Source organism: Ambystoma mexicanum, chromosome 6q (genome assembly GCF_040938575.1).
Source record: "Ambystoma mexicanum isolate Mex_15411 chromosome 6q, UKY_AmexF1_1, whole genome shotgun sequence".
NCBI classification, from domain to species: Eukaryota; Metazoa; Chordata; class Amphibia; order Caudata; family Ambystomatidae; genus Ambystoma; species Ambystoma mexicanum.
This window is the reverse complement of record NC_090937.1, coordinates 793,631,336-793,646,793: the sequence shown is the minus strand read 5'-3', so window position 1 is coordinate 793,646,793 and position 15,458 is coordinate 793,631,336. Positions and strand designations below refer to the sequence as shown.

Sequence of the window (15,458 nt, the reverse complement as noted above, 5' to 3'; positions counted from 1 at the left end):
TTTCCTTCGCATGCCATATAAGAGGCTGTTGATCCTTTCCTTTCTAGGACAACAGGTCTCTGCATGTACTGCAATGCAGCCCTCTGCAGAATGGAGCAGGTTCTAAGTGTCTTTGAGGCAGCTGTCAAGGCGCACAAGGAGCAATGCCCCCTACCTTAGATTTAAGGTCAGGCCCACCATCTTCCTCTGTCCAGTTGTCCCTCCTTATCAGTGGTTGGGGCACCATCCCATCCCTCCCTTCCCTCCCACAAATTACCTCCTTGCCTCTCCCTCCTTGTCTCTCCCTCCAGTAAAAACAAAAACATAAATAAATCAACCAAAAAAAAAGGTTCCATTGGAAGTTGCCTTTCACACTAACTAAAAAACAACGTACTCTTATAGACTGCATCTACTTTACATTTTTCGGTAAAGTAGTTAAACTCAATGAGCTTTTTCAACATTTTATTTAGCATTATGTTCTATGCTAATGGAAATAATGGAGCTTTGTAGACTAGGGATAAAGAAAAAAGGACAGAAATTATTTTCTGTCCCAAATACTTTTCTCAAGCGTACAAAAAATAAACCTAAAGTGTAACGTGCATGGTAAGTATTTCAACCATAATCAAAGCGTTTACACTTCCATACACATTACACCACCTAATACCATAACTTCCTAAAAGCCTTGTATGACTCTATTTAGCCCGCGGACAGTATAATAGTCTGCAGACTTCTCACATATTTAGGAAGGTGATGTAAAACAAAAAAAACAAAAAATGTTCTTTTAAGAGCCAATGGTGGCTCTTAAAAGAACATGTTTAGGTTGATTTGGGTTTACTTACTATACTAAAAAATACTGCACTTATTAGTTTTAATAACTTTTACAAAAACTACTACTAATGTTTATGTGTGTTTTTGGTTTTTATGTACTATAGCTACTAACAAATGATTTACTACATATTTTACATGATTTATTTTTTTCACAAAAACTGTTTTAAGGCATCCTGAACATTGGAAAGAAAAATCAAATTTTCAACATATGTTAAATGTACTCCATCCCTTCGAAAGAAATGTTCAATCCATCACACTTTATACTCTCATTGTAGAACAATGCCATTCCTACACCTTGTAAAAAAGCACATACAACTTTATTAACATTCCGCCTGGCTTTTTCAATTTCTGGACAAAACAAGGTAGGATTATAATACCATACACTCAACCATATTATTCCATCATACTACAAATACTGTATACTCCCCCAAGAGTACCTATAATTACTATACACATGTTAGTATGGCAGTGGCAAGTGTCCAGATTCTTGGAGGCATGGCCTGTAGCCATGCCTCAAGTATCTGGCCACTGGCCAAAACCACAACAATAGAGTTAAACCATATTGTAAATAAGCACAATACACCTTCAAATAACATGACTCACCCTCAACCGCTCTCAATCCCAATACTGTGCGCGGACACATGTCCGTGTCCGCAGCTCATAATATGGCCACGGACAGTCAACTTGACCGCAGACTCGGTGGCACTTGCACAGATGTTTTCACCTATAAAAACTTCTTCATATTAACTTGGTTCCACTGCCCCCCTTCCCAGACAAACTTTCAGTGACAAAATAACCCAAATGTATTTTCCAGTGTTTTTTCACACCACGGTGCCCCATGGGCAAAGGGCGTGGTCCGCAAATCCAACATGGTGGCTGTCTAAAAAAATGTGACGCAGCTCACAATTTTCAACAATAAATCAGCTTACGCTTTTAATAAATGTGAACACCACGCAACCCCCTGATTGGTCCTGGGGTGTCCATGGACATTGAACCAGGAAATTAGTCCACGGATGGACGCAGATATCACTAACTTCTTTTTACCTATGGTTTGGTCTTTTTTTTTTTAAACTACTGGATGGATTTACACCAAATACGCTGACGTTTGGTGCAATTATGTCCAGCGGTTTAGGCTGTCAGTGTGAGCACATTTCTTTTTCCATTATGTCTATGAGGATTTCAGAAGTTTTGGGATCCCCCTATAACGTTGCCCCTCATGGACGAAAATGCACCAAACTTTGCAAAATCATTCCGAGCAGGCCATGAACTGTTTTTGCAATGCTTGGTGAGGATTCGGCGAACAGTGTCAACGTAATATGCTGTCCAAAAACTGCTCTTCCTATGAGTTGAGAAACTTAATGATAACTACACAGTCAGTACCGCAGGTTGTGTAATATAATTTTAAGACAACATTAATGAGTTTAATATCAGTATGAATATGCATGTCCCAGCTGCTATGGGTACATGGAATCGATTTTTAAAGATTAGGAAGACCCTAAGTTATATATTTCTAAACCATTTCAAAACATTAAACATGATCATAAATGCTTTACACTTGCAGCACAGCCATCTGAATTACTTGCATGTTCTACACCATCAGCTATCATCCTTACAGAAGCAAACAATTATGCAGCAAGTTCAGTAGCTGGTGCATAAAAAGAGATGCTGTATTTCGGTTCTAAAGAAGCGCTATAGACTATGTAATCAAGAGAGCTATACTTCAAGGTTCTCTTTCTATTTTGCATGGGATTGTTGTGTGTCAATCATGGTACTGGTAACCTATGGTTGTGGCATTTCACCCACTTTAAGATAATAATAATAATAATGTATTTCTTATATAGTGCTACACACCAGTAGTTCTCAGAATGCTGAAATAACAGAAGACATCCTTATCACACTGAGTGGTACTCAGTTTATTCACCTCAGAAGGATGAAAGTTGGCCCTGCCACGTTGCGATTTGAACCTGCCACAGCAGGCTACACACAGATATCAGGGGCGAGCACTTAGTTCACTGTTTTTTTCCGACTGATGATCTTATCAACCTTTCCATTCCAACTGCGATACAAATAAATACATTATGCTCACAGGAATTATTTGCATGCTGAATTGAAACAGATTAGCCATCACCTCTACCTACTGTTGTGTGGATGAGATTCCTTTGCTTCTTTGAGAATAGTGAGGTTGCACCTATCCACATATGTCATAAGCATTTGCAAAAGCCTTTGGAATAACAGTCACAGTCATGCTGAACTGAGCATTTTCCACAATGAAGAGCCCGCACCCATCAGTCATTGTCAAATGTTTCGAAACGTTAAACATTAAGCAATTAGACCCTTCCATTTCCTGGAGATCAAGTTATCGGCCAGTAGAACTCCTACAAGAAAGGCTTTTATTGCTTTAGCACCCTGGGGCAAATCCCCAGTGTGAAAATATATATTTGTTCAAGTTGGGAAGTTATTTTGTCGTGGGAAAAAAGGGAATGCATAAGAAAATGGCCACTGAGAAGATGAGGGAAAGGAAGCTACCAGTTGTCAGGTCTCCATTTCCCTGGGAGCCATGTTTTGGATGGTGAGTGTAGGCTGGAGAGCGCAGCAGGACACAGGTAAGGGCGTTTGGGGAATGAAGGCATGGGGAGGTTAAACTTTGCTGGGTCTGTTTAGGTGGATGGGCAGGTGGGTTCGAGGAAGAGCTGGGGCAGGGTATACGTGAGGGAGAGGAAATGACAGTGATGGTGTGTGAAGAGCTCAGCTCGCACTGAGCACAACCTAAGATCATTAATTGTAGCCAATGCTTGGACAAGGTCCACGCACATTCTCCGGACGCTGATGTGCTTTTGAGGGTCCATAGTTGCAAAGGACTGACATGCCTACAAGGCTCACGAAAGCTAGGGGCTTACAAGTTCAATTGATAATTCTTCTGGATGGTGTTGCACCAAATTTACAGCATGTAAAAGGTCACCATTAAATGTATGGCATGTTTGGATGAGAAACTAGGCTGGGAGGATTGAACTGCACATCAAACAAATGTATACAATGTCATCATACCATTTTGATTTCTGAAAACTATTGTCTTTCTCTCTGAAGAGTTCACCGGTTCTGCTTATCATTATGTCATGAAAATATTCTGACATCGTTATAGTATTTGTGGACTGTACTTATAAAAAGTACTCTAACAGATTTACCTGACTTTGCAACAAAAATAATATAAAAGGTCCCATGCAAGGATACTGATATACATACACAAAAACATTAGTGGATGTTTAGTTTTTTGTTTTAAAAAATAGTATTCACATGCCTACTCTTCTGTGCAATAACATGAGCAGCGTAGTGTGGATCTGTGTGATTAAGTGCAACAGCTTCTACTTATGTTTAACCCTACCTCAGAACAACAACCATTCCTGCCCCAACCCAAGGCCTAAATTGGGTACCTTCATATCTATTTCCGTGCCATGGATCTGCTGAGCCACGGTTTTGATGATACCGATGACAATATCCTGTAGTCCTTCTCTCTCTGAGTAGTAGTGAAGAATCAGCCCTTTTCCTTTGTCTGCATCGGTGCATCTGAAAGACGGGGCACGCATGCCTGGGTATATAGTGGCAAGGTGGTCATGCAAAGCATCCAGGTTCTGAAAAGACATTCAATCAGTAAATGAAATAATCACATTTCAATATATGAAAACAACTGTTTTCCACCTAAACATCTTAAGTACATATTAGAAAATAATTGCATTGCGACAAACTACAGCACTTACTAGCAAACACACATACACAACGATGATGATGGATTTTGCACCTTTAACTTTACAAACCATTTATAATTAGCAAATTAACTAGGCGCAAATGTCTGAGCAAAAGGAAACGTATGCAATACAGTACAATAAGAGATGAAGAGGCCCCTTTCCCAGGTACTTAAGGGGTGTTCACCCATACCATTTCACTGACTGTCCCTTCCCGTTCTCTGCACTTAACCCTTACCACTATCTATCTGGGGGCAATTTTAAAACTGGGTGCACAATGAATTATGCTCCTTTTCATAAAAGGGTTTTCACAATATTAGACACTAATATGCGCATGATCATTTCATAGAAAAACACCAAAGGGATATGTGTGCAAGAAGATGGCTACAAATTGAGATCATGACCGACAGAGGGTATTAGCCTTGCTATAACACTATGAGATGATGTTTACACCATGGCTGACAGTATGGTTCTGACGCAGAGACTAGTGCAATGCAGACATGCGTAGATCTGTATACATTATTAAGACAGATGTATGCAGGAATACCTACAAGTAAGGATGCAGAATGGAATTGATGAGATTTGCGCATGGACAGTTCTCTAATAAGGCATTCCAATGGTGCCTCGCAGACCACATCCAATAAGTGACAGATTCTAGTCGATAGCACGCAGGGGATCAATCTTCATGGCTGTATGCTGTTGCCCCGCTGCTTAGGGGTAGGGTTACTGTATGTTAAACGTGAGCAAGGTTCACACATCGAAATATATACATATTCAATTCCCAGTCCTTTTTGAAATCTTCAGGATGAAACTTGAAGGGCTGTCCTGGACATTTGCAAATTCATTAAGTCATCAAAGGCAGACAGTAAAAGGAAACTGTGTATTTACTTATTTCTTTATTTATTTTTACATTTATAGAGGGCACTTAACCCTCAGGCATTTCTGGGCGTGTGTGCTTAAGAAATCGGTTACATTGCACACTTAGTCTGTTGTTGTTTGACGTTTCTTACAAAGACACATTGCAAACAAATCCACATAACCTGTCACCTCTTACAAATGTATTGTGAAGTGCTTAAACACTGAGCTTCCTCTGGTGTCATATTTAATGTGCAGATTAACTTGGACATGAAGGGCACAATCCAAAGGTAGATAGTCAGACATTAAGTCAGAAAGTGGGGAACATAACGTATCGAGCACAATGCAACATAAGTAGTACTTTAAATTCTCTTTGGCGTTCAAATGACAACCAACACAGAGGATGGCTATGATAAGCAATAAAGTCTCGTAGATTTGCCTCTATGATAAGTCAAGATGCAGCACTGTAACTAAAGACTAATACTTAGATAATTCCAAGACATGTTTGATCTGCTTTAAAAGAATAAAAATGAAGCTCTTAAGTAGGTCCCATATATATGAATGTTATTCCTTAATTAAAAAAAAAAAAAACAAGAGTAAAAAGGGCATTTCTAATTGCTCTATTAACACCTATATAACATGCTAATTCTCTGGTCACAGATACCAAAGGTTTAGTACTTTATGGTCTCCACCATTTCCATAGTAGCTCTGTAGTGAGAGTATCCTGGATAGAAATCATTGCACCGCAGATATCATAAGCAATGGATAGATACAGCAAAGTGTACACAGATTATTAAGATTTGAATAGGCGAAAGACACTATTTGAGGCTCCATCTTTAGATCTGAATCAACAGGATATCGCACATTGAGAACTACCTTCATTCCAATAGGGCACTTGGTCATGGAGCTGGGCCAGTCGTGAGTGGACTATCAATTGGTATATTGTCGCACCAAAAGTACTTCACATTATCAGGCATTTAACTTTAAACAGTCAAATGTAATTCACTTACATTTGGCTCTTATATAGTTGGATAATTGAACTGCATTGGTATGAATATTCCCATTCAGTCACATGAGGACCTGACTATCACCTGATGTGGCACTAGTGGAAGAGCATTGTCAATGGCTGAACATATAGATTAAACAGTATCAGTGAAAGGGAAACCCCTTGGGAAATGCTGGATGAAAGACAATAGGTGGAAGTGAGCAGTACCCGAGATACCCATGTTGTTGATCCACCAAAGAGGATGACATTGAAGCAATGGCAACAATAACATATATCTATTGAATGCACCCAAAAAGCCAGCCAAACCCCCTGCAACCAGCCAACAATTGATCCTGGGTCTGACATTTCATACAATTGCAACTTGTGCAGAATCTGGCCTGCAGAGCACACAGGACTCGGGCATCTCCTCCCTTATACCAGGACAAAAATAGAAAGAGAGTAAAAAATGGGATAGCCTGGCCTAAACGGATGTGGAAGGAGCAGAAAGCCAGGACACATGGAAAGGCAGGAAGTAGGGACCAAGTTGGGAAAGAGAGAACGAGACCCTATGAATGTGGAAAGTACTATACATGTAGACCTACTGCATCATACAGCTCAGTTAATTCATTGTCTAGATTAGCAGAAGAGAATGACTGCATTTGTATTTATCGCATTGGCTCAACCACCAACACCCATCCCACCAGCTCACACATGATATTCGGTTTTACCCATATGTGTGGGGTGGCAATATTTGTATGCTTCTGAGGCTTGACAATGCAGCATGTGTGCCTAAAAGCTAGTAAACCCTTTACATTGCTGCAAAACATAAGGAATTCCAAGATTGCCTTAATGCCATGCACCTTCACACCTTAGTTGGACACTTGTGCTAAATCATGTGAGTGCATTATTGACAATAGTCCCTCCTTCTGGCAACACAACAACAAATAAAGCCCAAACCACTTTGTTTCAAATAGCATTCCTTCAAAGGATATCAGCTTTCCCCCCACCTAATGATTTTAGAACAATGGACCACACCTTGCTACTCTCACCCCTCCATGAAGGGAAAACTCTCTCCGGCTTACCAGCATTTCAGCCTCACAGGTTCCGACTCTTAGGCGCAATCAACAATGACTGCGGCGACTGCGCATGCGTGAGCCGCGCATGAAGAACTAATTGCCTCGGGCTCCCGGGGGCCGCGGAATATATCCTGTAATTATTCCGTACATCGGAACCACCCGACCCCAAGACCCAGCACCCCGGTGGCGGACGTCCCCAGGCAACAATAGCTGCGGCCTGGGACGAAATCGGTCCCGGAAAGGCGAAGAACGCGACCCCGGAGTCGCTGGTGTGAGACTTGCCGCCATTTCCGCGCGGCTGCACAAGGGGGAACAACTCCCGGTGGAGACGAGCATTGGGGCAACCTCCCCCCGCCGCAGATAGAGGGCCTCAGGCACCATTACCGCTGGGAGACCGGGCCGTCACTCTACAACCAGGCCCCTGGGAGGATAATACTCCTACAGAAGTGCACGCAGTGGGGTGTGCGTGACTGGCGCCGGAGACAGCGCCCCTCTGCGCTTCAATCCACTCAGGAACAGTAAACATTCGAGACGGTGGTCACGGTCCTCACGTGTATGCCCCTACCTGTGTTTCGAGACAGAGTGGGAAAAGATAGACGACCGACGAGCCCACCCCGACTTGGTGCCCTCGGCGATCCCCGCGGGGCATCCGCACGACCCACCCGGGCCTAAACCCTCACATAAAACACCGGCTCGGCCATGGCCAAAGACAAGGTCAAGCGACAAACCCTGCAGAGTAAAATGGACCTTTACACAGTGGAGGCCCCCGCCCGCCAGGAGACACAAAACCAGGAGGAAGCAGGCAACATGGAAGGAACTCAGGACCCCCAACTCTCCCTGAACGACTTAATGAAGGCAATTGGGGACTCGAGAACCTCGCTGGAACTTAAAATAGGAGGTGTCTCCACAGAAGTAGCTCTCCTTCGCCAGGATCTCCGCAACCTGTCGTCCAGGGTCGGAGAAGCGGAACAAAGGGTGTCGGATACAGAAGATAACGTCTGCCAGCTGGAACAACAACTAGCCATAATCGCCCAGAAAGTTAATCAACTTGAATACCGGGCCGAAGACAGTGAGGGCAGAGCACGCCGCAACAACCTCAGGATTCTCGGGATCCCGTAAAAAGAGGAAGGCCCTAGTGTTGAACTTTTCCTAGAGGACTGGCTACCTCATGTCTTTGCCCCCAAGAAATTGTCGAAATTCTTCTCTATCGAGAGAGCACATAGGGTACCCACTGGGAGACCCACCCCAGGAGCCCCGCCTAAAACAACAATCGCACGCCTCCTCAACTACCGGGACCGAGACGCTATCCTGCAGATGGCACGGGCCTCCGGCCCAATCACATACAACGGCTATAGAGTGGGGTTTTTCCCGGACTATACCAAAAAGGTCCAGAAGGCCCGCCAGTCATACGACTCTGTCAAGAAGAAACTTCACTCCTTGCCAATTAAGTTTGCTCTCTTCTTCCCGGCGATACTCAAGGTCCACCACAAGGGCACGACCCATTTATTCCACAATCCCAAAGAAGCATGGGACTGGCTTGAAACACAGATCCTCAATGGGCCCATGGCCTGACGCTCGCCCTCCGGACCGCCTGCGCGCAAACCCGGGCCCGGGCAGCGCTCGCCACCCTTCACCCGGACAGACCCGGAAACCGCATCGCCACAGCATCCCACCCAAAACACCACTGAGAACAGATGAGGTCTGGGCACCACAGAACCGAACTGGCTACGTAACAACACGGAAACTGCATCATTGCGGCCGCCACCGTTCAGGTACCGCAGTCTCCACAAGGGCTACCACCCTAGGTCGGGTCATCCCGATGCAGTTTAAGTTCACCAAGCTATAAGTTCAATGTTTGGGCGACAGGTGCTCCCAGTTGGGGGGGAAGTACAGGGTGGGGGGAGTTTTGGGGAACCGAGGAAACGCAATCACGAGAAAAGAAAGATGGAAACCAACGAGAACAGACAAGGCAAACAAATACTGTTCTGGGCCAGGACCAGAGACACAAGTGTCTACCAGCCTTCAGGCGCTCCAGTGCGAAGCGGCCCCCGGATGTCCCCCCGAGAGGAAAACGACACACGTCCCCGAGGGGAAAAATGCAACAGCCACTAATCCTCCCTGCTACCACACCAAATAGACTCACGCAGACAGGATGAACTCCAACAATCTGACAATACTGTCCTGGAACGTCAATGGCCTCGGCTCTAGCATAAAGCGGAGACTGGTGCTCCAGTACCTAAATCGACACTCCCCGGACATTGCCCTCTTAAACGAAACGCACTTGATAGGCACAAACACCAACTTTTTCAAAAGGTCCAACTACTCGAATGTCTACCATGCCGGATTCACGAAAGAAGCCAGGGGCACAATGATTCTCGTCCACAAGAGAGTCCCTCTCCAGGTTAGGAAGATCAGGGCGGACCCCCGGGGTCACTATGTATTGATGCTAGCGGACATCTGGGGCAAGAAATGGGGCCTGGCAGCAATCTATGCCCCCCCCACGCTGACGAAAGAATTGCTCACCAAGCTTCAGAGCTTGCTCCTGGAGGAGGAGGCTGATGTGTGGGTGCTCGGAGGAGACTTTAACGAAGTAATGGACATCACAGTCGACAGAACCTATAGGCGAGCTGGAACAGGTCCCACCTCCACGCCGCTCGCCATGTTCGCCGAGGCCTCAGGAATGGTGGACGCGTGGCGCACACTTCATGGAGAAGAGGCAGGGTTCTCCTTCTACTCAGGTGTCCACAAATCATTCTCCAGGATCGATGCCTTTGTCCCCCGCAACATTACCCACAGGCTTCTCAACGCTGCATTCCTCGCGAGAGGAATTTCGGACCACTGCCCGCTTCTTTTAACTCTAAAAAAATCCTCCTGTCGCCCGGATCGTAATTGGCGCCTAAATACATACCATCTCCGTCTTCCTGAAATTGCGGAGGAGCTGGAAAAGAGGACAACGGAATACTTCAAAATTAATGAGGGCTCGGTGGATTGCCCAATCTCGATCTGGGAGGCATACAAAACAGTCCTACATGGGGAGGCTTTTTCCACGGTTTCCGCCTACCAACAACGCCAAGTCCAGAAGATCAGGGAAGCAGAAACACGCGTCTTGGAATGTGAGCGACAAATCCTTATACAAAACACCCAAGAAGCAAAGGAAGTGATGCTCACGGCGCAAGACGCCCTCAGTAACCTATCCCTAGACAACGCTCGAACTGCCCACCAATTAGTCCGGAGCCAAATATACGAAGGGGGCGACAAAGCTAACAAGACTCTGGCCTGGTTGGAGAGACGCGAGCAAAGCTGGGGACACGTAAGGACAATCAGATCGCCGGACGGGACATTGTTGACAGAAGACTCGGATATCGTCGAGGTATTCGCCACCTATTATAAAAATCTCTATACTCCCGCAGCACCAATCTGATCTCCTGAATGCGGACATCACTGACACTGAGGTACAAGATGCACTGGCGCAACTCCAACCCGGGAAAACTCTGGGCCCTAATGGGTTCCCAACTGAAACGTGGAAGTGCCTCGGAGGCATGCTACCTGTCCACATGCAACGCATGTTTCTACGCAGCAAGGAAGTAGGAGCCCTTCCCCCAGACCTCAGGAAGGCATGCATAGTTGTCATACATAAGCCTGGGAAACCCCCGGAGGAATGTGCCTCCTATCGTCCGATATCCTTGATCAATGGTGAAGCGAAGGTCCTTGCCAAAACACTCGCTAACAGACTGCTGCAAGTGATCGAGACCCTCGATCACCCGGACCAATGTGGTTTTATGCCCAATAAATCAACTCGGATGAACCTACGCAGAGTCCAATTGGCACTGTCCAGGGCAAAGGAAATACCAGCCCCACTCGCCCTCCTGGCGGTGGACTTCGAAAAAGCTTTTGACTCTGTGGGGTGGGATGCTTTGTGGGAGATCATGGCTAGGATGAATCTGGGGCAGGCATTTATATCCTGGGTAAAACTTTTATATGCATCCCCGGAAGCCACGGTGAGGGTGAACGGCAGGTCCTCCAAACCTTTCCCCCGGGGTCGGGGCACGAGACAGGGATCCCCGCTGTCTCCACTCCTCTTCCTCTTTGCCATCGAGCCGCTAGCGATTGAGCTCAGAGCTAACACCAACTGGACTGGTTTTGCCTGGCCAGGAGGAGAAGACCGTCTTTCGCTTTATGCGGACGACCTGCTCTTATACCTCAGTAACCCGAATATCTCATGCCCGGTGGTCTCCCACATACTCAGGGAATATCAGTACTTTGCAGGCCTGAAGGTTAATGAGGCCAAAACCATCTTCTTCCCGATCCAGTGTGGCGAATCGGCGATCCCGGAGACCTGCCCATATCACGTCTCTATCAGGGAACTCAAATACCTGGGTATACGGCTTGACCCGACGCTTGATGGGTTCCCCCGGCTTAATATACAACCAGTCATAGAGCGGTTCAACAGAGACACCCCCCATTGACAATCTCTTCCCCTATCGCTAATGGGCCAGGCCGCATTATTCAAAATGATGACCCTTCCCAGACTATTGTATGTCCTCCAAAACGCCCCATTCCCCCTCCCCCGAGAAACATTCGCACTCATTGGCCCTCATTACGACCCTGGCGGAATTCGGAAAACGATGGCGGAAATGCAATACCGCCATCGAATAGCGCTCGGTGCGACTATGACCCGTCACCGCAAAGTACGATGCCATTAGCGACACCGTAGTGAACGCCAACGCTAACTGCACCAAGCACGCGCGCGCGCGCCATGCCAAACCGTAAACACCACCATGGCGCAACGGTACGCCAATTCCGACCCCAGCGGACATGTACCTAACGCCATCAAGCATGGCGGAATGCACCATTCCGCCATGGTGAGAAGTACGGCATCGCGAATCAACCGTAAACGGCCCCACTGACTGCCCGTACACCGCTCCCTGCCCACAAAGTACAACTCCCCGTAGGTGCAACGAAGCCACAATGCAACCAGTGAAATGCACAAGTCACCCATGCATGCCAACGAACAAATGGACCTCAAGAGGGGCCAATGGGAGCTGCAGGGCACAGATGGCACGAATACAGACGCCATCCCAATGGACATGACCACAGTCCCCCACCAAGAAACGCACGCAAACACAGGCACCTGTGACCAGCAATATTCCGAAAATCACAACATTCCACCAGTCCACCTGGCTGACCGGCATCTGTCACACAAAACCCAATCCCCCGCCCCTGAGCATGACAACATTCAAACTGTCATATTGGCAGCCCCCATCCCTGACCTCACGGGCTTCGTAGGCAAACGCGCCCAGTACAGGACCACGCAACAAAACTCCGAAGCTGGAACCCAATGCAGATCCCCTCACAATACATCGCTCCCCAAATAGGAATATGCCACATCACTTGCGAAGAAGAACGCTACACGGCCCATATCAGAATAGAATTTTAATGCACATCAATATCACCAAGCCCATACAGCCATCAGGCCATGAACTCCAAAACACATTTCACCATTGTGGGCTGCATCCGCAAGAAATGACCAGCCACTACTCGTGTGACGCCCTGTTCCCTCATGGTACACAGAGCCACATACACGTACGAAAAGGCAACATGGAAGCGCACAGAACCGCAGGGCCGTCCCAATGGGGAGGCACTAGTCCAGCTGAAAGGCCGAAATGTTGCTCCGAGCCACCAGTACTGCGTAAGGGCATGTGGCCCATTGGCGATCGTCCCATAAGATCGTAATGCTGCTCCACTGATTAACACGAAGCAGCAGGTGTCGGGAGTAAAAGCCATCTGCAGGAGTGGCATACAGATGGCAGTGGCAAAAGGGGAGGAGATACCTGTCAACCAAAAGAAAAGAAACAGAATAGAATGGCCATCAGAACTACATTCGAACAACTCACATCAATGATCACACTAGATCCACAGCCATATGCATGCAAGCCCACTCCAAAGGATCATCACCACCCCAAAACCACTTGCGAATCATAACTATCTATATCGAGGTGAAAACACCATCACAAACGAGTGTACCTGTGCATGCGCCTGTGAAAACAGAATCCTTCAGATGGGATTGGTAACGTGCATGGACACAAGTGTCTGAAGGCGCGTCGAGACAGGGAGGGCTCAACAAGGCCAGATAGACGATGGTCCCACTATGGCAGCCCTGCATCACATAGCGCAGGGGGGGCGGACAGATCCCAAGAAGCCCTGTACATGGCAAACACTGTATCAAATCACCTGCCCATGCATCCATTCATCATTCCCTCATCCCGTAATGAAAACGCCTGAATATTTACTCACATAACATTAGAAATATCCATTGAGTCTGTGCGTTATGCAGCCTGCAAAATCCACAGTGCCCCAGCACGTAATTCCAGTCTAGTGAAGTAACATGTATTTGGGAACGTCCTGCCTTATCGTCCACTACGCAATTGCGCATCCCATACTATTCATATCAATCATAGCATTCTCGCCATGGCCCCTGTCCCAAGGACATTGAACAATAGAACGTTATATTTGCAGTCAGACCTGTGGGCATCTCCTCGCCGCTAGCTGAAAACCGAAAGCGCCGCCCTTCGAATTCCTCATTTGCAACATCACGTCGAAGAGGCATCTGTGGCCGTTTGAAAACACTAATTAATCCATCGAGTGCGGCTGTGTGTGAAAATGGCAACTGCCTTCACCCACGAATGGGACGCCCCGCCCGTCGTTGCAACTCGGTACAGTGATGAATGAGGGCCCACCGTTACTCGAGTACTACGTTCCACTGACCCTTCACAACTCTGTTCGCGACTGCACAGATAGTATGTGAAACAATGGGACCACAACAGAATGTACATATCAACCAATGTTACACGGCCATCGGGTAAAAATACAAGATTGCAATAGCAAGATGCCATTCCACGAATTGCAGCGTTGTGCGCGGGACGTGCTCGGCCGAAGGGGAGAGCAGTTTGCACAGGTGGAATGAATCACCACAGGTGGAGGCCATTCAGCCTGGAAACACATAAATTGCACAGCCAGTCTCCTCCCACACCCACTCCGAAATGCTACCGGCAGGACTCGCGATGTTGGCCCTGGGGGACCTGATAGCACTGCAAGTACTCCAACTCCAAGAAGAAGACGAACACCAACTACAACCGGCCGCACGGAGGAGACGCAGGAGGAGGAGGAGGCCAAGGCAGGGCCAGCAAGGGCCGCCAGCACAGCCACTACCACCACGCAGGCAGCCCGCAATCCCACGCCTCCGAGCACATCCGTTCAACCTCACTGATGAGCAGATCCACACCCTCTACCGTCTGGACCGGGACACCATAACCGCCATTGTGGACATGACACAGGCTGACCTTGTCAGCATGATAGATAGCCCAACCGCCATCCCACCCCTACTGAAGGTGGTGTCTGTACTCCACTTCCTGGCCACAGGCACCTACCAGCACACAGTCGGACAGTTGCATGGCATTTCTCAGCCACTGTTCTCACGGACACTATTGCAAGTGCTCGATGCCCTCCTGCAGCACGCAGACGACTACATCTCTCTACCACGCTCGGAGCAGGAAATTACCAACACAAAAGTGGGATTCCATGCACTTGGCGGCATACCGGGTTGCATTGGTGCCATCGACTGCACCCATGTGGAATTGGTCGTCCCACATGCCATGGAGGCCCAGTACCGCAACCGAAAACAATTTCATTCCCTGAATGTACAAATGGTGTGTGACTCCAACAGGATCATTACACATTGTTGTGCCCGATTCCCTGGATCAACCCATGATTCTATGGTCTTGAGGAACTCTACAATACCACGCTACATGGAGCGACACGCAGGGAACAGATCCTGGCTACTCGGTGAGTCTCATTACATGCATGATAATGTGGGGTATGTGATTCGGCAATGACCTGGCAGGAAGGGGGGGGGGTGTGCGTACGTAGCAATGGCATTCCACATCATACGTTTCTCGTCCACATACAGGTGATGCTGGATATCCACTGAAGAGATGGCTC

At 47.2% G+C, this 15,458-nt stretch overlaps 1 protein-coding gene across 1 annotated transcript in view; it reads right to left on the bottom strand.

Annotated features, from left to right (window-relative positions):
• GUCY1B1 (guanylate cyclase 1 soluble subunit beta 1) overlaps positions 1-15,458 on the bottom strand; it is a 725,186-nt gene that overhangs the window by 599,864 nt on the left and 109,864 nt on the right. Inside the window, exon 5 of the mRNA XM_069631323.1 lies at positions 4,236-4,433. Coding sequence (XP_069487424.1) covers positions 4,236-4,433 — 198 coding nt within the window. The remainder of the gene's footprint in view (positions 1-4,235; positions 4,434-15,458) is intronic.